Raw genomic sequence first — 21,339 nt, forward strand, 5'->3', positions numbered from 1 at the left:
GCCATCTGTAATGAGATCTGGTGCCCTCTTCTGGCCTGCAGGCCTAATGCAGGTAAAGCGTTGTATATACATAATAAATAAATAAATCTTTTAAAAAAAAAAATCAAATATAGGTGTGAACGCCTGCATGTGCGTATGTGCACGTGAGCTCAGGGCATCAGATCTCCTGGCCTGGAATTGCGGAGGTTACAAAGCACTTGATACGGTGCTGGGAACTGAACTCAGGTCCTCTGGAAGAGAACCGAGTGCTCTTAACCACCAAGTCAGCCACAGCAGTGACTCTTTCTTATGAAACTGGGGCCAGGCATGGCAGCAGTGGGCAGGTGTCAGAAGAAGAGATGTTGAAAGAAGTCGCCCCCTTCCACTGGACAGGCAACCCCAGACTTCCCTTTTTCAAGTTCCTATGAGAAGAGGCCTTGCCTGGCTGCTTGCTCAGCTTGGTCTAGAGAGGTGGCTCTCAACCTTCTGAATGCTGTGACCCTTTAATACAGCTCCTCAGGTTATAAACTGTGATATAAATTATGATATGCAGAACATGGGATATGTGACACCTGTGAAAAGGTGATTTGATCCAAACAGGTCGTGACCCACAGCTTGAGAACTGCTGGTCTGGAAACCTTAAAAGGCCTGGAGAGATGGCTCAGCACTTAAGAGTGCTTGCTGCTCTGCCAGAGAACCCAAGTTTGGTTTCCAGCATCCACACCAGGAGGCTTACAGCGGCCTATAACTCCAGCTCCAGGGGATCTGACTCTCCTTTTGGCCAGCACATACATGCACATACACGCACAGCACACATTTGCCAACACACACACACACACACACACACATACACACACACCCCACACATTTTAAAAATTATTTTTAAAATCCTTCTAGATGCCTAGTGGCCTGGCCCTTCTGCTTGTGGAGTGAAGATCCCATAATGAACGCTCAGTAGCTGTGACCGTCAGGCACTTACTTTATTGTTCCAGGACACAGGATGATGGTAGATGACTTGAGGGGATCTGCTCACACCCTTGTGTGAGCTTGGGGACAACCTACAGAGGTACATGTCACCCTCAGGCCCAGGGGAAGGCTGAGATCCCACTTGGTGGGCCATGATGAATATTGGACAGCCCAGCTCCACAGACATCCTGCCTGCCTGCTGGGTGTCTCAGGTCACCTGGGCAGGTGTGTGTGGCCATCCCGGAGCAGCAGGCTGCACTCTTTGGTCACCCAGGATACTTGAGACAGGTGGCCGTAACTAGTAAGCTGGGGCCTGTACTATGTACTTCACTCTTTGAGGAAGAGTGAGACTGTGGCAACCTGGAGGGGACCCTTCCTGTGGCTGAGTCAGAGAGAGGAGGCCAACAAATTCAAGTTTCCAAAGACGAGGGTTCTTCCAAACACTTTGTGTTGGATTTGGGCTCAGTTTGGTCCCAGGGTTGATGCTGTCCCTTCTATGTGTCACCCTGGAAGTGGCCAGCCAGAGTATATACTTGAGGATGGATGGGTAAAAGCCTGGCTAGGAAGTAGCAGGTCCCCCTAAGGGGTCCACAGGCCACATAGGAGAATAAATACAGAGACTTCTGGGAGAGCACATGACTGAATTGGGACAGGCCTGCAGAGCGCGTGGCAATTCGGACGGGTTTGGGGAGGAAATCTTTCATCAGTCGCACCAGCCCTGAGCTTTGCTAACCAAAGCTTTTAGCTCTCTCGGCTGCCCTAGACGTCTAAGGCTTCTTCTGAGTGTGTCAGGTCAGGCACGGGAGCAGGTGTGTTGAGCTTGCGAGCACGCTGGAGGGCTGACATTCGAGTGAGCTGGCGCTAGGGGGTGCTCTGTCGCTTCCTTCCTGACACTTTCCCTGCTGGGGCCCTGCGTGAGGAGCAGGTCCACCAGGTTAGGTAGACCCTCCTGGGTGGATCCCCACCCCACCCCCAGCTTCTGGCTAAAAATAAATTGGCTGAGCGGCATAGGAGACAGGTAGTGTTTTCCTTCTTTGACCTCTAAGATGAGGCCGATATGGGCAGCCAGCGGGGACTTCAGTCCAGGCAAAGGCTGGAGCTGATGGCTGGGCGCAGCTCAAGCCAGAGCCATTGGCTTAGAGCCGGGGCTGAGGTACACAGCAGGGCCTGCAGCAGCTGAGGAAGGCGTGGGTTCCAGTTCCACAAAGGCCGAGTAGAGGGTGCTGAGGTGTAGGTCTCCTAGGGCGCCAGAGTCCCCGCTGCCTGGAGGCGCCAGTTCACCTGCCTCACTGCCTGTTTCTGCCAGACAGGGCCCTGCGGGGAAGCAATGAGCTGCTGGCGGGGGTGGCAACATGGAGGCTGATGTCGGGGAAGAGGTCACCAGTACCAAGGGGTCCAGGGCCAAGCTGTCATCCTTCAGCTGCTCCCACAAGTTTCCTAGTTGGGGAGGGGACAAAGAAGCATGATCATTGGCGGCCCGCAGGGAGTTAAGCCCGGTATGACTCCCGCTCAAGCTTCTGAGGAGCTTCAGACAACAGGATTTGCATGACGCTGAGGGGAAGCCTACCCTGGCAGGGTCAGGTCCTGGCTGGCCTGACCTTGCTGTGTAGACCAGGCTGGCCTCAAACTCACAGAGATCCGCATGCCTCTGCCTCCGGAGTGCTGAGATTAAAGGTGTGCGCCACCACCACCCGGCCCCACTGATTCCCCTCCCCCCCCCCCCCCCCAGCCTCAGAGTCCAGCTCCGAGGTAGTGTAGTGTGAACGTCATAGCTGTAAGGATTTTTTGACCTTCAGAGAGATCGCGATCCACAGATTGAGAACCACTGCCACGGTTGCAGAGGTTACCTCTGTGCTGGGGGTGGAGGTGGGGGGGTGGGGTGGCAAAGCACTGGAGAAGATTAAGGATTTGCCCATCTGAAGGCTTGGTGCAAAGACCTACTTGGGGGTGCCCTAGGGGGTCCCCTGAAACTCTTGACTCAGGCTCCTGCCTAGGATCCCAAAGAAGGTGGATTTGCAACTGCAGTCTTCCCACAGTCCGCCACTGGACCTGATGAGGCACACAGGACCTGACTCCCCAGGCCTCCCCTCTCACAGAACCCAACGTACAGGGATAGAGCCAGAAACGATGCTTGACTCCGAGGAACATACAACGCTACCATGGATTCCCCTCTGGGTCATGTGACCTGCCTCGTGGCAGGCCATGGACCGGAGTACCCGCCTAGGATGTATAACCCTGCGGGGTGAGAAAAGGACCTGACGGCTCTGACTGCTCTTGGCCACCTGGGTTCCAATCCTAACTCCTCCTTTCCCGGCAGCTGACCTGGGGTGGGTTTCTGTGGGTAGCATCCCTTGCTAGTCCACGGGCCCGGATGAGGAGAACACAGGTAAAGCTGTTTGCAAGATGCCTGATACTCAGTACGAGCTTGAGTAGGAATTAAGTAAGCGTCTTCTTATTTTGGTTTTGTGGTGCTAGGGTATTGAGCCTAACTAAGGCCTGGTGCATGCTGGGCAAAAACTTTGCCCCTTAGCCACATCTCCAGCCTTCCAATAGATGTTTATAGTATCGCACAGGTCTATGGCCTCCTCTGTAGAGGCCTGCTCTCTGCATCCACAGCAGGTCTGGAATGAAGATCTGTGTGAAATTATTTCTAATAGTCTATGGTATAGGTCAACCAATGGCCTACTCCAAACTTCCTAAGGTCAGCGGCAGCACCTGGGAGCTCACTGCAGGTTAGACGGGAAGGGGTAGGGCTTAAGAGGGAAGGGGTGGAGCTTAAGAGGAAAGAGGGTGGGGCTTGGCTGCCTGTAGGATGGCGCTGGCAAGATGGAGGGGAATAGATAGGTGCCGCTCTCTGGGCTTCTAGAATCAAATCTCTCTAGGACATGCTTAGCTTTGAGATCTTATACTCCACAGAGGGTATGGCTCCTTCAGTGAATTGTGGATTCTGATAAAATGCAAATGCTTTTGGAATGTTCAGCCTCTCAGCCTGTCTCCCATAATCAAGTATGCCATGGGACATCTAGCTTTTCCCAGCTTTGTCAGGGATGAGCGGTTTGTTAATGAGGTCATCCGGAATATGCTCAGGGTACCAGGAGGAGGAAGATGGGGCAAGAACAGTTCACCCCATGTGTGGGATGGCTTCAAGCTGGGCATGGTGGCCCACGTCTTTAATCTCAGTACTCGGGAGGCAGAGACAGGTAGATCACTGTGAGTTCGAGGCTAGCCTGGTCTACAAAGTTAGTCCAGGACAGCCAGGACAGAGAGACCCTGTCTCAGAAAAAAAACAAAAAACAAAAAACAAAAAAAAAAAAAAAAGAAAATAAATGAAAAGTGTAGCTGCAATACTTACTCCTAGGCATCTGCCTCAGGTGACCAGAAACTCAGGAGTCAGCAGGTGGCAGCCTGCTAGGCTAGGCCAAATGGTCAAAAGCATCTCTCTCTCTCTCTCTCTCTCTCTCTCTCTCTCTCTCTCTCTCTCTCTCTCTCTCTCTCCCCCCTAGTCCCTTCCCTCCCTGCTCCCAGCTCACCCTGGAAGTCAAAGTCGGTGAGAGAGGGATTGATGGCATCCAGGTCAGTACCAAGGTCTCCATCTGGCAGTAGAGGGTCGTGCACCGTCCTGGCTGGGGAAGGCTCAGCCAGCAGCTTGGCACTGTGGCTGGGTGGTGTGTGGGCAGGTAGGGGTGAGTCCTGGGGGGTGCCTGGCTGGGCCTGCAGCTCAAGATGCCCCTCCGGCTGTGGGAACAATGGCTGCTGGTGGCCAGAAGGGGCCAGGTTGGGAGAAAGGTGTGGGTAGTTCTGCCCGTAGCAGGAGGGTGCATGACCACCCAGTAGGTCTTGCAGGGGGTTCTTGCCAGGCATGGGACCTGGAGCTGGGTGCATTGGGTGCAGAGGCTGGGAAAGACCAGCAGAAGATGCCAGGGGCCGGATAGGGCCTGGTCCTGCCAGCCCAGGGGGCGGACAGCCCAGCAGTGGAGAGCCCAGTTTCTCCCTTTTGTCTCCAATGAGGCTGTCCAACTCTTCTGCAAAGGCCCAAAAGGAAACTTCGTGAGGTTTCCCTCTTTACAGCCGCCCGACCTGGGACCCTCCCACAGGCTGTTGCTCCTCTCCCGTCCATCTGTAAGGTGCGTGGGTCCCTGGCCTTTCTCACTCGGGCCTGCCAGCCTCACCTGGTTTGGCCATGCTTTTGCGCACAGCGATGGGGTCTTTCCTCTTCCATTTCTGTAGCTCTTCCTGCATCTTGTCGATTTTGGAAGGGTTAAGGGCCCACAGACAGCCCTTTCGAGAGGAACTCCCAGATTTGTTTTCCACCTTCTCGAAGCATTTGTTGAGAGACAGGTTGTGGCGAACAGAATTCTTCCAACCATCAGGCGCGGTCTGCCAGAGCAGGGCAAGAAGAATTCAGATTGGGCTCAGGCAGCAAGAGATGGCTCCAGAGCCAGATGATGGTGGTGCACGCCTGTAATCCCAGCACTTGGGAGGCAGAGGCAGGTGGATCGCTGTGAGTTTGAGGCCAGCCTGGTCTACAAAGTGAGTTCAGGACAGCCAAGGCTACACAGAGAAACCCTGTCACAACCTCCCACCCCCACCCCCTAAAAAAAAGAAAAGAAAGAAAAACTAAAAAAAAAGGAATGGCTTTAGATCTGGGTTTTAGAACATTTCTTCACTATCTCTGGACACGGAATTTCTACATACTCTGTGATTTGACATCCTCAGAACCAAAAAAAGATGCTCAGAACTCTTTAGTTGTGGGGAAGTCTTGGGCAGGAACTTTGATTGTAAGTTAAATTTTCAGCAAAAATCTAAAACTGCCTTCATCCTACCTAGGTCTTAGCCCAGAACCTTCAGAGGGCTGCGATCCTTTGTATGTTTATTTACATGTTTTATGCGTGCATGTGGGGTCCTGAGTGTGTGTCTATGTACCACATGCCTACAGGAGCCCGTCAGAAGAGGGCATGGAATCCCCTGAAACTGGAAGTTATAGATGGTTGTGAGTCACCAACCCAAGTCTTCTGCAAGAGCAGCCAACATTCTTGACCACTGAGCCATCTCTAGTGCTTTTTTTTGTGTGTTTGGCTTTTTTCCCCCCAAGACAGGGTTTCTCTGTATAGCCTTGGCTGTCCTGGAACTTGCTCTGTAGGCCAGGTTGGCCTTAAATTCAGAGATCCACCTGCCTCTGCCTCCCAAGTGCTGGGATTAAAGGCGCGTGCCGCCGCCGCCGCCGCTGCCACCATCACCCGGCTCTCTCCAGCATGTCACTGCCGCCCCTCCTTTTTGAGATGAGATCTCACTTGTCGCCCAGGCTGGCCTCAAGCTCACAGTGATCCTGCTCAGAGTATGGCAGGCATGAGCCAAGATGTCTGACTGGTGGTCCCTCTTTAAGGGACAGCTGGTAAATAACCCCCAGGCCGCTGGTCTATGTCCCCGTTAAAGCAGAAAGTGCCCAATGTACCCCCTTGTAGAAAGGGGAGACCACTGTTTTAAAGTCTCTGGGTCCGGCTTTAAAGGGGAGACAGCAGAACACCCGCCCTCTGGGTCGGCCTCATCCCTCCGGGACAGGCTGGGCAGAGGAGGACTGGTGGTCGGTGGGGGTTAGAGCCCCTGTTGCCTATATGTTTGGTGGCAGATGTGATGTTGGGGAAGACAGGGGTAGCAGTATGTGGGTGAATATACACCAAAGGCCTTAGACGTCTCTCGGGGTGAGTGGCATCTCCTACCACAGGGTCTCTGAACTCCTGAGGGAGGGATGGCTTGCGTGTGAGAAAGTGTCTCAGAGTACATGTGTAGCCATGATTGAGTGTGTGGGTGTGAGTTCGCGTGAGTGTGCCCTGGAGGTGTGCCCTGGTGGGGAGGCCAGCCCTCAGGCAGGGGGGGGGTGCTTGTGCCAACAGAATAAACACCCATTAGGAGGCCTGGTCATGCCACCAGTGCAGTAATTGTGCCCAAGGAGGGTTGTAAAAACCATTAAGCTGACTCAGTTGGTGAGAGGTGGTGGTGGGGGGAGGGGAGTGTGGGACATGGGCCTCCTGTCTCCCCCCCCCCACCCCCACATCTCTGGCTCAGTTGTAGGCTCTGTGACCACCCTGGGCCCACCAGGGGCCTGACTGTGGGTAGAACCACCACCCTGGCTGAGGGAACTCCCTCACTCCCCGGCTTCCTCTCTCCTTTTCAGCCCCTCTTCTCTGGTTAATGAGAGATGGTCACGCCCTCCTCCCTAGCTCACTTGCCCCAGGGTGCAGCCAAGCTGAATCATGCCTAGCAGAACTGGGCCCTGATGCCAGCGTCACTCACTGAGCGCTGCTGGCAGCAGGCGCAGGAGCTTTCCTTGGGGACAGCTAGCCTGTCATGGGACTGATCCTGCTGACCCCCCCCCCCCCAAGGTTCATCAGGGGTCACCAGGGAGGATCTTGAGCCACTGGACCTTCTTTGACTCCCACAGCTGTCGCTGCTAATAGTCAAAGCTCTGTCGCCCCATCGGCCGACTTTAATGGGTACCGGGAACGTTTATGGTCCCATAAACCTGTGACTTTGGGATGCCAGGGCAGCCCCCACCCCAGCCACTTCCTGTTTGGAAGAGGGATGGTCAGCACTAACAATTATGCACGGTGGCCGGACACTTCCTCAGTCCCACATCCCTGACTCATGGGACTGTGGGACGCCCACAGCAACCGCCCTGGGTATGAGTACTGTCCACTTCAGAGTCCACTCTGTCCTTTGAGTACCGTCCCCCTGAGCGTCCCATTCTTTCCTTGCCCTGAAAAATAACCTCCAAGTGAGGATTGAGATGTTTTAGAGCCTTTGAACTCTCTTTAGGGAGCATCAGAGATAACCTGTTGGCTTGGAAGGAGTCTTAAGTACCAACTGGTCCAAACCGACATGTTACAGAAGGGGGAAACTGAGGCCGGAGAGAGAAGAGGCTGGCCTTGGATCACACAAGGAAATGATAACTGGGCCTGGTCTCCAGCTCTGTTTCCCAGCTAAGGGCCCTGCCCAGGTCATCCCATGGGGCCTGCCTTGCTAATGGGGCCCGGTCCCATCTTCACACATTCTCTCTGAAGTCAAGTGTAAACTCAGGCATGCGGGGGTGATGCAACCGGCTAAGAAAAACAACCAAACCAAAAAAGCTGTCAGACCTCTTCACTCCTCAGCCCCATAAAACAGGGATTACACGGCTCCCAGGAAAAATAATTAAGCCAGGAAGATGAGATGCAGGGAGGGGCTGGGGGTAAGGCCAGGAGTGGGCAGGGAAGATGGCCCAGAGGAGTCGGGAGGGGCCTTGCCTCCCTTTCTCTGGTCAGTTCTTGGAGGCTTTTGCTGCCACTTTAGGAGGAAGGGGTGCGTTTGTCTCTACTCGGAGATTCTGGGGTTCAGGAGCAGCCCATACAGACTATAGGGCGTTTCTCCCTCCTTGAACCTGAAGCCAGTGGACTTTCCCAGTCTAGTTGAAGCCGTGCTGAAAGACATTTTTGCCCACTCCCTGTCTGGTGGAAGCACAGCAGGCACAGAGTTGTCTGCACACCAGGCAGAGAGCGTCCCCAGGCAGGACTATGGTACAGATAGTGGGGCCAGGAAACTCCGCTCCGCTTTGCCAGGGCCTTGGCTTCTGTTCTGTCTGGGTTGCAGGATGAGACAGCATCCACCAGGTGTTAAGTCCTGGGGACTGTACTCCCTAACAGAAGCTCTTGTCTCTCCTGCGCCTACCTCAGGAGAAGGTGTCTGTGTAAGAGGGTCTCAGGCAACGTGTGTGAAGGCTAAGGGGGCTGTGTGTGAACCAAATGTGTATGTGCTTCACCCAGCAGCTGATTCATCTGCTGTGTGATGGTGGAAGGTGGATCACCCTCTCTGATAAATTTGCTCACCTAGAAAGAAAGGTACCCGTCATATCCCCAGGAGGTTGGACCTCAGCAGTCTCACTCAAGGCACCAGCTTTGCCAAGTCAACCCAGAGACAGACATGACCCCCCCACCCCAGGCTTAGGCCAAGGTCCAGGATTGATCTAGTCCACCCCCCCCCCCATGCCTGGTCCATGTAGGAATCTTGTTGGAGAACATTTGAAAATCCGCTGGGTTGCCGGGCAGTGGTGCACATGCCTTTAATCTGAGCACTTGGGAGGCAGAGGCAGGTGGATCGTTGTGAGTTCGAGGCCAGCCTGGTCTACAGTGCGAGGCCAGGAACCCTGTCTCGAAAAACCCAAAAGAAAAAAAGAAAAAAGAAAAAAAAGAAAGAAAATCCGCTGGGTGGGACCTTCACCTCATGCCACCCAAACTCTTATACATGGAGAAATCCCATGACTCAGTTTCCCCAGGGTCCCTCTTAGGCCTCCTCCTATCCCAGCAGTTCTGGGAAGAAATTACTGGGAGTTTCCTGAAGTCTCTTCTGAGGGGAATAGGGACTAATGCTACACATGGGTTTGGGGGAGAGCCGCCTGGATCCTTGGGACGGCCCAAGACTATGAGCCCCACTAAGGTTGCAAGTGAAGCTCAGCATGCTACCCATAGAGACAGATGCCAATCTTACTCTGAAAGGTGGCCAGTTGGTTCCAGTACTCCTGTCACCTTAGCAACCAACTTGGAATTCCTCCAGCCGCACAGCACCCTGGCTGAGGCTGGAGACACTTCCATTAACTTGTCTTCCTCACTCAGTTTGGGGCTAGGTAGCTGATTCCTAAAGTCTGTCAGGACTTACATCACCCCCTTCTCCAGCTTCTCCCCCTTCTCCAGCTTCTCCCCCTTCTCCAGCTTCTCCCGTCACACCACTGCACAACCTCTTTCTTCACAGGGTCCTCCCCATCTTTGCTACTGAGGATGGAGCCCGGGGCCTGGTACATGTGAGGTGATATTCTCTCTCTCTCTCTCTCTCTCTCTCTCTCTCTCTCTCTCTCTGTCTCTCTGCCATGTGCAACCTTCAGAGTGTGCTTCCTTGGGAGCTTTGCACTTCACTGTGGACACAGGGGAAGCACCTTAGGGTCACACTCATCCTGCTTTCATGTGGTGGGGGTGGAGGGGTGGGGGATGGGAGTGGAGAGGGTATGGGGTGGGGAGTAGGGGATGGGGTGGGGGATGGGGTTGGGGGTTGGAGGATGGGGGTGGAGGGGTGGGTTATGGGAGTGGGGGGTGAGGGAGTTGGGGGTTGGGGTGGGGGTGGGGATGGCGGTGGGGGGTGGGTGGGTGGGTAGGAGATGGCTTTTTTTTTTTCTGAGACAGGGTTTCTCTGTGTAGCCTTGGTTGCCCTGGACTCGCTTTGTAGACCAGGCTGGCCTCGAACTCGAAGCGATCCACCTGCCTCTGCCTCCCAAGTGCTGGGATTAAAGGCATGTGTCACCACGCCTGGCTCAGAGATGGCTTTTAGACTCACCTTGAAATAAGGGAAGTGCTCCGTCATGAAATTGTAGATTTCGCTGACTGGAAGGCTTCCGGTCTTACTGTTCTTAAGAGCCATGAAGATGAGGATGCTGCAAAAGAGAGCTGCTGAGAGCCTGGTCCTCTGACCAGGCCCCCATCCTCTCCGACTCCCTTGCTGACAGGCTCTGGGAGGCTGAGCCTGAACTAAAGAACATTTTGTGGAATCTGGGTAACTAACTGCTATCTGACTTCGCTACCAGATAGGTGTGTGAGCTTGTCTGAACCTCTCTGAGCCTGTTTCCTTAGTTTTGAAACAAGTACAGTAGCCAGCTTGCCCTTTCAGTCCTTAGCTCCTCGTGCCCGTGTGGGAAGGGAGCAAGGCTTTCTGTGTGTGCCAGACAGAATGTTCTGCCCACATTCTCATGCATAAAACTTCACATAGTATGAATTGTCTCCCCTTTTCCCTTCCAGACAACCAAACAGTTTAACAACTAGTAAGTAGCAGGACTGTTTATTGTTTGTTTTGTTTTGTTTTGTTTTGTTTTTTGTTTGTTTGAGACAGGGTCCCTCTGTGTAGCCTTGACTGTCCTGGACTCACATTTTAGATCAGCTGGTCTTGAACTTACAGCGATCTGCTTGCCTCTGCCTCCCGAGTGCTGGGATTAAAGCGTGTGCCCCATACCTTATTGATTGTTTTGTTTATTTTGCTTTGTTTTTTGTTCAAGACAGGGTCTCTCTGTGTAGCCTTGGCTTTCCTGAACTCGCTTTGTAGACTAGACTGGCCTCAAACTCACAGCAATCCGCCTGTGCCACCACACTCGGCTTATTGATTTTGGTGTTGTTGTTGGTTTTTGTTTTTGTTTTTCAAGATAGAGTCTCTCTGTGTAGCCTTGGCTGTCCTGGACTTGCTTTGTAGACCAGGCTGGCCTCAAACTCACAGCAATCTGCCTGCCTCTGCCTCCCAAGTGCTGGGATTAAATAAAGGTATGTGCCACCACACCTGGCTTATTGGTTTTTTAATATTGAAGGTGGGGGGGGAAGGGCAGTCAGTGCCCTTAATCTTCCACCTAAACTCTACAAACCAGGTGCTGGGTCCCAGGATGGGACCTCACAGATCCACCCACCCAAGTCAGCAGCATCCAGAGTTAAGACTCCTCGGGTCAGATGAAAGGTCAAAGGTTATGTCTCTACTACCTGCCCACCTGTAGGGACCATTTCTCCAGCGCCCTTGGAAGTTAGCGGGTATGATTTCTACCCCCTGAAATCACCTTTACATCTTGAGGGTCATGATGCCTTAGTCTCCCCCAGGGCCCTCTTTGCTCCGAGCTCTGCCCCGGTACCTGTAGGAGTAGATGGGCTTGGGGAAGAGTGGCTGGTGCCCGTCACCGCTGGCCTGGGGTGCGATCCTCTGGTAGGGATAGTGAGCCGAGCCCAGGTAGGGCACAGGGTAGCTGCCTCCCCCTGGGGAGTACTGTAGAGGCCAAAGGGGACAGAGCAATCACCATGATATCAAAGCCTTCCCAAGTGAGGCAGCCCTCCTCATTTATACACATTCAGAGAGAGCTGAGGCCAGATTCTCTTCCTATTGGTCATGGACCCTACACCATACCTAATGGCATGGCTGATTAATGGGCACTGGGATGGACAGTTTGGGCTTGGGTAAAGATCCAAACTCCAGAACTCCGACTCTCAAAGGTCTCAGCTGTCTTCCTCCAGCTCTTTCCTCTCAGCCTTTGAGGTACCCTGGTTGCCATGGTGATTGGATGAGGAGCAGCCCACACTGGTCCTGCACTTTCCAGGCAGGTACTCCCGGGCCCCTGGGCCTTTCCTGGAGCACTGGGCCGGAAGTGGGCTGTCCAGCCTGGGTGTGTTCTAGGCATGGCCACCTTTACGAGTTTCAGTGGCTCTTTGAAAGAGCAGGTCATGATGGTGGGCAGGTGGGGGGAGGAGGCAGTTTTATGGCGAAGGGAGTGGCTGCGGTGCCAGGAATGGTGTTTTATGGGGGCTGGGGGTTGGAGACTCTGACTCCCCCAGCTGCTCCAGGCTGAAGTGTTCTTTCCAGGTCACCGAAAGACACTTAGTGCTTGAGTCACCCTCTCTCTGGGCTCCATAAAGCCCTGGGTGCGGCCATCTTGTTCAAGGATGTTGAAGACTTGCAGAGGGCTTCAAAGCAGGGCAAGGCCACTTAGGGTCTGCTGGTCACCTTCATCCTGCGGTGGCTTGGTCCCTGATGTGGCAGACTGCCTCAGGGACATCCTCTGCCCTGAGTCACCTTAGAGAAGCTTTGGCCTCGGTAGCTATGCCCTCTCCAGAAGGGGAGGATGTCCCTTCATGCCATGTGTCTCTTTGTCCCTCTCTGCCACTTTCTGTACCCACAACAGGCACCATGACCACCCCCACCCCCAGCCTGCCTCCTGGCTTGGCCAGGATCAGGGCCAATGCTAACTGGAATAGAACCTGCTCCACAGGCAGGGCCTGTCTGAGTGCCAGACGGCAGGTGGATGGAGCTGGGCGCTGGGCAGCCACTTGCTCTGTCTTGCCCGGTGACTCCAAGGGAGCTGCCTGGCTGCTCTGGGCTCTTTTCTGTCTCTCTCTCTTTTTTAAAGTCCTCCATCCCTTGTCAGTGTGGTGCAATTCTTTTAGCATCTCGTCCGTTCTGGAGAGGCTAAGCTGGGCAGTGGGGTGAGGATGGGGGAGGGTGGTAGGCACTATCGGGAGGACCCCAGCCTCACACCTGTGCCCACATGCTCTAGGCCAAAGGGAAAATTTAAAGACAGGGTCACACAGCAAGGTGTGACCTAGACGGGAACCCTTTGTTCCCTTCCCTGCTCAGCCTGTGTGTCACACCACACACCCCTTTCCTCTTTGCTCCCGTCTGTCTGCGATGGTCTCCTCCCTCTCCCCCTTGGTTCACGGCATGACTCTACCTTAGTTTTGGTTGTGTGTGTGTGTGTGTGTGTGTTTCTGTTTGAGAAGGAGCCTCCTATCAGCCTCCTCCAGGGGTTCAGAAAATCCTGAGTGTCCCCAGAAAAGGGCAACTGTTTCTCTTCCCACTAGCCACTGTTCTTTACCTGGGGTGGCCCAGTGTAAGGTTTCAGGACCCTGAATGTATCTATATGTGATACACAGCCACACTCATATACACAGCAACAGCAACACCTTTTTACAGATATGCACACACATACACAGACACACCCCCACCCCCACCCCCATCCCCATATATATATATTGCACACAGCAACACTTCCACACAAAGCAATACTTGCACACACAGCAACATCCACATACACAGAAACACACACACACACACACACACACACACACACAGAGCAACACCCACATAACCTCCTGAGAGCTCCAAGAACTATATCCACTTGCTGTAGGCTTACCTGATGGAAGGCTGGCTGAGAAGAGCAGTACATATGCTGTAAGGGAGGCTGGTAGCAATACATCCCAGGACCATTGTCCAGAGCTTGGGGCTTGACCTTGACCTCTGACCCCTGTTGGAAAAGAAATATATTTTTTTAAACCCCTTCTTCTTTGTCTTGCTTGAACCTCACACTTAAAAGAATCCTTTCTCTGACTCTCTCAAAGCTGACTCTTCAGGAAGGGACAGAGAACAGAGGTGGATAGGGGTTTTCCTGAGGGCAATCAGCAAGTTAGTGGAGGGGCTAGGCTGGAAAAAACAGTGTTTCCTACATCCCACCTCACTGCAGGTGACAGGTTAGGCTAGGTCACCAGAGAAGTGGAGGAGACCTGTCAGTGGTCACATAGACTTGAGTGGGACCAGAGATCTTTTTTTTTTTTTCTAGACAGGGTTTCTCTATGTAGCCTTGACTGTCCTGGACTTCTCTTTGTAGACCAGGCTGGCCTCGAACTCACAGCGGTCCACCTGCCTCTGCCACCCCCGCCCGGCTGGGACCAGAGATCTTTTAGAGACCCATGTGAAATAATCCTCAGGGTCTGTCCTGAGTAGAGACAGTCAGGGTGTGCCGCTAGGACCTACCTGGCAGATAGGCAAGCCAGGATCAGACTGCTCTTGCTAGGATTCCCAAGGGCCTTTTGGAAGCCAGTGTTTGGGCCCAGAGGGGTGAAAGCTCAGCCCTGACCACTTTCTGGGGGGTGCCCCAGGGCAGCTGATGCAGAGATTGCCATAATGGCAGAACCTTGGGCCTGGAAGGGCCACAAACACTGCGTCCAACCCCTCATTTCACAGATGATGGAGCTGATCCCAAAGAGAGGAGACTATGTGGCATCAGTCACCCAGAGAGTAGACCGGGCAGCTGTGGGCCCCTGGGTATGACTTGTCTCCACGGTGCCAGGTAGATTTCCGTTGACAGGTTGGGGACGTCCCAGCAAGTCCTGAGGCCACGGGCCTAGAAAGCCAGGTCTTGGCTCACAAAATGGAGATAGCAAGAACGCTTTAGGCCATTGTTCGCGAGATCAAATGGAACCCTGGGAAGGAAAGAAGCTCTTGGCTGAATGACCAGGGGCTGCACTGAGTGGACAGTGGGGGACAAATGTCCCTTTGCTGGGTGCCTCACAGTAGCTGCTGCCACCACATTCTACAGGCTTGGGGAAAAGCTGCCATGCCTCCAGAACCTGCCTAAGATCGTGTCTTGGCCACACCTGCTGGGTGTTTGATTGTTTTCCTGTCTTCCTGTTAGGAGTGGCTAAGGATTAGAACAGGCCTACTTGGGAGCAGGAGTTGCGGAAGGTTAGTGGGCCCTTGGAGGAGCCAGAGCCTAGGCCTCGGGGTGCCTTGGGATTACAGATAGGGAGCAGGAAACAAGCCCCACTTGCCTTCTCAAAGCCACACTCCTGACACAGGAACCCTCAGCACAGCTTTTCCCACCAGGCTGGAGGAGAGTAAATGACTTTGCCCCATGGGTAAGTCCCAGGGCTTCCAGATCTGGCTGTGGAAACACTCCCCAACCTTCTAAAGTGTTTCCACTTCGAGGCCTTCTCTGGCGCGAGAACAGGCCTAGGAGCTCGCCTGTAATTCCAACACTAGTGACGCTGAGGCAGGAAAATCTCCAGTTCATGACTGGCCTTGGGCAACAGAGCTATTTTCTGTTTCTCACACACACCAATAAAAAAAAAAAAAGTAGGCTGTGGAAGGGGTAGGAGATGCTAATGAAGTCCCCGAGCCCACATTTGGTGGAGTTTGCTTTCTGGATGCTCTAGCCAGAACCTTCTCTCTCTGGAATGTGTGTGTGTGTGTGTGTTTTTTTTTTTTTTTTTAAATTCTCCTTACATTTGCATAGGGGCGTGTTTGTCTGCCTGGACATTCCTGACACTTAAACAGAGAAGTCACCCTCTGGAATCTTGACTCAGCTGCTGCCAACTTCCCTCCCAGTGTGCTTCGCTTCCTCCATGCCTGCCAGCGTCCCCCTCCCCAGGGGACCAGTATGGAGCCAGGAGGTCCCTGTCCTCTGTGCTTGTTGGTTCTGTGGCTCTTTGATTTTAAGACAGGGTCTCCTCCATACATAGCCATGGGCTGGCCTTTGTCTCATGCAATCCTCCTGCCTCAGCCTCCTGAGTACTATGATTGCAGGCATGTGCCACCACGCCCGGCTTTGAGGGTTCTTTCTAGGCAGCTAGGAGAGAGGAAAGTCCTTGGCCATTGGTACTCACCAGAACTTGGCTGTGTTCTTGGCTGGGGTACGGGAGTCCATTGCACCAAGCCTCTGCCGGGAAGCCAGGCAGGAAGGCCTCGGCATCCCCCACATCCACAGGGATCTCCTCAAAGGCTTCCAGTGTTCCCGGAGTCTTAAAGGAGTGTCCATCAAGGGCCATGGCTGTCTGGGCCTCAGGGAAGATGTCCTCATGGAAGTGCCTCTTGTAGGGGTGGAAAGGCACATGGTTGCCCTTGAGGAAGCGCCCTGGGCTGCCTGCTGGGCCCTCCTCAAAGCCAAAGCCAGGATACTTGTCTGAAGGGGAAAGGCGGAAGGGGCCTGGGGCAGGTCCGGCTGTGCAGTGGCCCTGGATCTGCTCTGGGCCTGGAGACGCAGTGCTTGGGCTGTGGGGGGGCAGTGAGGGTGCCCTCTCTGGAGGACCGTCAGGCACAAAGGATGAGCAGCTGAAGTTGCCATGCTTCTGGGTAGACAGAGTAGACAGAACTTGTAAACAGAGGTTGGACCAGGGGACCTGCCAGGACCCTACTCTGTGTTGAGGTAATGGAGTCTGTGGCTGAGCTCACAGGAATCCTGACATGATGGAAAGATGTGAGCTACTCTTGGGATTCCAATCTGATACAAGCATACTTCTTCTTTTTTTTTTTTTTAAAGATGTATTTATTATTATGTATACAGTGTTCCACCTGCATGTACACCTGCAGGCCAGAAGAGGGCGCCATATCACATTACAGATGGTTGTGAGCCACCATGTGGTTGCTGGGAATTGAACTCAGGACCTTTGGAAGAACAGGCGGCGCTCTTAACCACTGAGCCATGCTCTCCCACAAGCATACTTCTTTTAAACCTGGGGTGCCCCAAGGCTGATGGGGCTCCACACCTTGCCTTGGGAAACACCAAACCAAGGAATGAACAGAGATCCATGCCTGAGCCCTGTGGGGTCTAGAGTCATCCTGTTTGTTGGTGTAAGGGACAAAGTAGACCCTGGAGGTCCTTGTGTGGGGCAGTGACTACACCTACTCGCTGTTCATACAGCTTCCAGGTTGGTCCTATTCCAGGCCTAGGTAGCAGATACTTACGGTCTGTGGGGCGGGGGAGCCTGGGAGGCCCGAAGCCTGCATGAGGTCCCCTTGGGGTTCGCCCTCCAGTCGGGTGGAGCCTGGCAGCGTGACGTCAGACTGCGGAGGGAGTAGCGACACCATCACCCAGTCCTGGCCTCGAAGAAAGCCGGCTACGATGAGAATGAGGACCAAGGCTAGGGGTGGCTGACCCCCAAGGTCCACTACCTCCATTCCCACCCTTTCTCTAGGCTGGGAGCCTGTCTGCAGCTAGCCACCTGATTGGGGAAATAGGGAGAGAAGGGAAGAGAAGAGAGAGGTGGAGGGGGGGGGAGGAGAGAGACAGAGAGACAGATAAATAGATAGACAGACAGGCAGACAGACAGAGAGAGAGATAGGTAGATAGATAGACAGACAGAGAGATAGGTAGATAGACAGACAGACAGAGAGAGGTAGGTAGATAGACAGACAGAGAGAGGTAGGTAGATAGACAGACGGACAGACAGACAGACATGGTGATGCACTGGTACATGCTGGCAGGCAAATGCTGAAGAGGATAAAACAGGAGGATCATGAGAGAAATGAGCCAGATAGGCTACTCAGAGGAGGGGGAGGTCCTGTCTATTCTCATCTTTGCTGGTTCAAGTGAGTCAGCGAGCTACTGCTTCCCAGGGAGCCCTGGCTGCTGGGTCTCCTGTGTCTATGCTAGGTGACCTTACCAGTGGCTGGGTAGGCCCTGAGAGGAACGGAAGCTAGAAGGTGTGTCATGCCCAGGCTTCATGTGACAGCACCAGTGATACAGAGGGATGGTCCTGCAGGGTCCACAGGGTCTTGCTGGTGGGGCCCATGAGATGTTTGGTAAGTGTTTGTTGTTGTTGTTGTTGTTTCGAGACATGGTCTCTCCGTGTAGCCTTGACTGTCCTGTACTCCCTTTGTAGACCAGGCTGGCCTCGAACTCACAGTGATCCACCTGCCTCTACCTCCCAAGTGCTGGGACTAAAGGCGTGCGCCACCACCACCTGGCATGGTAAGTGGGGTTTTTTTTTTTTTTTGTTTTGTTTTGTTTTTTTGAGACAGGGTTTCTCTGTGTGGCCCTGGCTGTCCTGGACTCACTCTGTAGTCCAGCCTGGCCTCGAACTCACAGCGATCCACCTGCCTCTGCCTCCCAAGTGCTGGGACTAAAGGCGTGCGCCACCACCACCCGGCATGGTAAGTGTTATTTTTTTTTTTTTACCTCCACCCTTCAAACTGTTATCTGTAACCTTGTGCGGAACAGGTCTCTTTTCCTTATCCCCACTCTTCTCCCCTCCCTTCTCTTTTGTGTGGGAGTGAACCCAGTGGCCCCCAGCTGCCCGCCCATTCCCCTGCCCCCCCCACTGCTCCCCCCATCCTCCATCACTGCCCTCTTTCTGAACTCTTCAGCTTGCCCATGAAAAGCTGAGGCTGGAATCAGATCTGAGAGGGGACTGCCTCTGAACTGTTCCAGAGCCCTGACCCAGCGCCATACATAGAGAGGCTTGGAGGCCTAGGGGCTCGGCGCCAGGTGAGGCCCCTCCATCCCAGGCTGTGTCAGCATCTGCAAGCAAGGCGAGTGACAGAACCTCGCACAGGGCGCCGAGTGAAATGAAATCATGCATAGAAAGCGTGGAGCACGGTGCAAGCACACCAGGCTTTGACCCACACAGCTAGGGTTGTCCCTAGGGCTCTTCCCCTGTCCTGTCCGCTCTTTGGCTTCCTTGACCTCTGCAGAGGGCAACAGCCTTTGAACTCAGGACCCTGAGTTTATCTCTGACGGACTGGGCTGTTTACTGAGGGACTCCTCTGTGATGGCTACTGTGTAGTACTTTGGATAGTTTTCGATACAGTGAGGACGACTTTAGGCTCCACCTTCCTCCATTGCCCCAGTGCTGGGATTATGGACATGCACCTTCCAGCCCAGTTTTGTGTTCAGACCTAGGGTTTCCTGCATGAGAGGCAATTAGTTTACTGACTGACTTGTATCTATATCCCCTGTTGTTGTTATTATTATTATTATTGTTGTTGTTGTTGTTGTTATTATTATTATTATTATTATTATTATTATTATTATTATTATTTTGGTTTTTCGAGACAGGGTTTCTCTGTGTAGCCTTGGCTGTCTTGGACTCGCTGTGTAGACCAGGCTGGCCTCGAACTCACAACGATCCGCCCGCCTCTGCCTCCCGAGTGCTGGGATTAAAGGCGTGTACCACCATGTCCGGCCCCTGTTGTTTTTTAACACATACAGTCCATGCTGGCCTCTAACTCACTCTGTAGGCCAGGCTAACTCTGAACTATTGGCAACCTATTGCCACCAGCCTCCCAAGGCTTGGCATTACAAGCGTGAGCCACCATGCCCAAACTCATTGCTTTGCTGCGGGGAAGGCACCTTATTAGGCCCATCTTTTAGATGAGGGAACTGAAGCCCAGAGAGATTTTTGTGACTTTCCCAGTCTCACAGGCAACCCTTGACAGCCGGAACCCGAATAAAGCTTTAGCTAGCCTCTCTCCCCACTTCTGTATTTGCTGGGAGTCAGAGCTGGGATGTTCCGGGAGCCAAGCAGCAAGAAAAGCCAGAATTTTAAGCCAGGCATGGTAGCACATGCCTTTAATCTCAGCACCGGGGAGGCAGAGGCAGGTGGATTGCTGTGAGTTCGAGGCCAGCTTGGTCTACAGAGTGAGTCCAGGATAGCGAAGAGTACACAGAGAAACCCTGTCTTGAAACCGCCCCCCCCCAAAAAAGAAAGAAAGAAAGAAAGAAAAGCCAGAGTTTTGCATTTATTTCTTCTCCTCAAGACCCCTCAAGCCACAGTGGAGTAGCTGTGCAGTCCTGGGAAGTCTGGGAGAGAGGGCAGGCCTCATCTTTCTGAATTGCCCTAGTCGGCGGTTGACACATCTTTTATGAATTAGCCATCTCCGGGGAGGCTAATGGTGACAAAAAGGGAAGGGAACCCATCCAGAGTTCCACTTAGGATTCGGCTGGGAGACACCTGGTAGCTGGAACAGAGCTGGGTTTGAGGGTGGGGGGGTCCCACCCCTCAGGGTCCCCACCATCACCTCTTCTCTGTGTCCCGGTGCAGGCTCACTCTCAGCAGTGCTAAATGTGGCATGACCGGGAAGCGCGGAGCTGGCTGTAACTGGACACTTGGAGGGAGCAAGCAGGGGTGAGGCACCCCATCCCTGGCTTTGCATGACTGCCCGCCCTGGCCCCTGCTCCCTTAGATAGCTTGGGCCTGCCTGCCATGCCTCACTCTGGCTCAGAGCTGCCTTTCCCGGAGGAGGTGGTGTCTTGTGAACTTGGTGCCTTCCAAATACAGTCCCATCCCCCTGCAGGTGTGAGACCGGAGGTTTTGCCTTTCCCATCTTAGGCTCCTCAGTCCCAGGAGGGGAGGACACTGGTGATTCATCTGGCACCTCCTGGCTCTGTGATTTCGAACACGCTGTGTAAGTCTGTATCTCCCTTTCTTCATCTGAGAAGTGGGGCGTGTGGACCTACCTCACTAGGGCCTCTTGAAGACTAAGTGGCGTGGTGCACACGAGCTGTGGTGTGCACCACGTGGTGCACCAGAAAATGGCCAGGGACACATGTTACACCTCTGGCTTCGGGGCTGGAGAGATGGCTCAGTAGTTAAGGGCACTGACTGCTCTTCCAGAGGTCCTGAGTTCAATTCCGAGCAACCACATGGTGGCTCACAACCATCTGTAATGTGATCTTATCTTACTGTATTCATAGTAAATAAATCTTAAAACACACACACACACACACACACACACACACAAAAACAACAACAAAAACAAACAAAAATACCAACCAAAAAACCTCTGGCTTTAGTTGGCTAAGCGTGCCTGGATCTAAGGGCCTCTACAGTTTCCCTGAGGGCTTTGCTCCTTCAGGCACAGTGGAGGTGATGCTGCTACTGTCTCCAGCTCCCGGCTGCCTCTCCCTGCTTGCCTGGCCTTTATTTATCATGACTTCAGAAGACTCAGACCCCAGCCCTGACGCTTTCGAGGCTTGAATCTGGGGGAGGGGTGCCTGAGCTCCAGCCGAGCCTTCCCCTCCTGAAGATCTGCCTTGTTTAGAAGCACGCTGTCCTGCTCCTCAATCCCAACTCCCCAGATGGAGCGCCATCTGTATAACCTGGGTGTCAGAGGCCTTCTGGTCCTTACCAAGACTATCACACCCTGGTGTTGCAAACCACCATGCCTGTTCTGGGATTAGAGTTTGTCTCTTTCACAATTCAGAGGCCAGCCCCTTAATTTGCATTGAGGATGCAGATGTCCCAGAGTGGTCCTCACCCAGGCTTTCTTCTGAGTGCCTTCTGTAAGTACTGACTTCCAGCC

At 53.5% G+C, this 21,339-nt stretch overlaps 1 protein-coding gene across 9 annotated transcripts in view; it reads right to left on the minus strand.

Annotated features, from left to right (window-relative positions):
* Positions 1-940: 940 nt before the first annotated feature.
* The window catches only part of FOXN1 (forkhead box N1), a 32,321-nt gene continuing 11,922 nt past the window's right edge, over positions 941-21,339 (minus strand). For 2 of the 9 annotated variants that reach the window (XM_084750725.1, XM_084750718.1), the window contains exons 2-10: positions 17,002-17,100; positions 15,924-16,385; positions 14,550-14,681; positions 13,676-13,786; positions 11,627-11,757; positions 10,300-10,396; positions 5,115-5,322; positions 4,476-4,967; positions 941-2,382 (exon numbers count right to left, since the gene is read on the minus strand). In XM_084750725.1, the coding sequence (XP_084606851.1) occupies positions 2,063-2,382; positions 4,476-4,967; positions 5,115-5,322; positions 10,300-10,396; positions 11,627-11,757; positions 13,676-13,786; positions 14,550-14,681; positions 15,924-16,385; positions 17,002-17,043 (1,995 nt within the window). In that variant the 5' untranslated portion in view covers positions 17,044-17,100 and the 3' untranslated portion in view covers positions 941-2,062. Of the gene's footprint in view, positions 2,383-4,475; positions 4,968-5,114; positions 5,323-10,299; positions 10,397-11,626; positions 11,758-13,675; positions 13,787-14,549; positions 14,682-15,923; positions 16,386-17,001; positions 17,154-21,339 lie in introns of all 9 variants that reach the window. The other 7 variants (XM_084750721.1, XM_084750717.1, XM_084750723.1 and 4 more) reach the window with 4 other exon arrangements.

The sequence above is a fragment of the Acomys minous genome, assembly GCF_964271855.1.
Source record: "Acomys minous genome assembly, chromosome: 12".
NCBI classification, from domain to species: Eukaryota; Metazoa; Chordata; class Mammalia; order Rodentia; family Muridae; genus Acomys; species Acomys minous.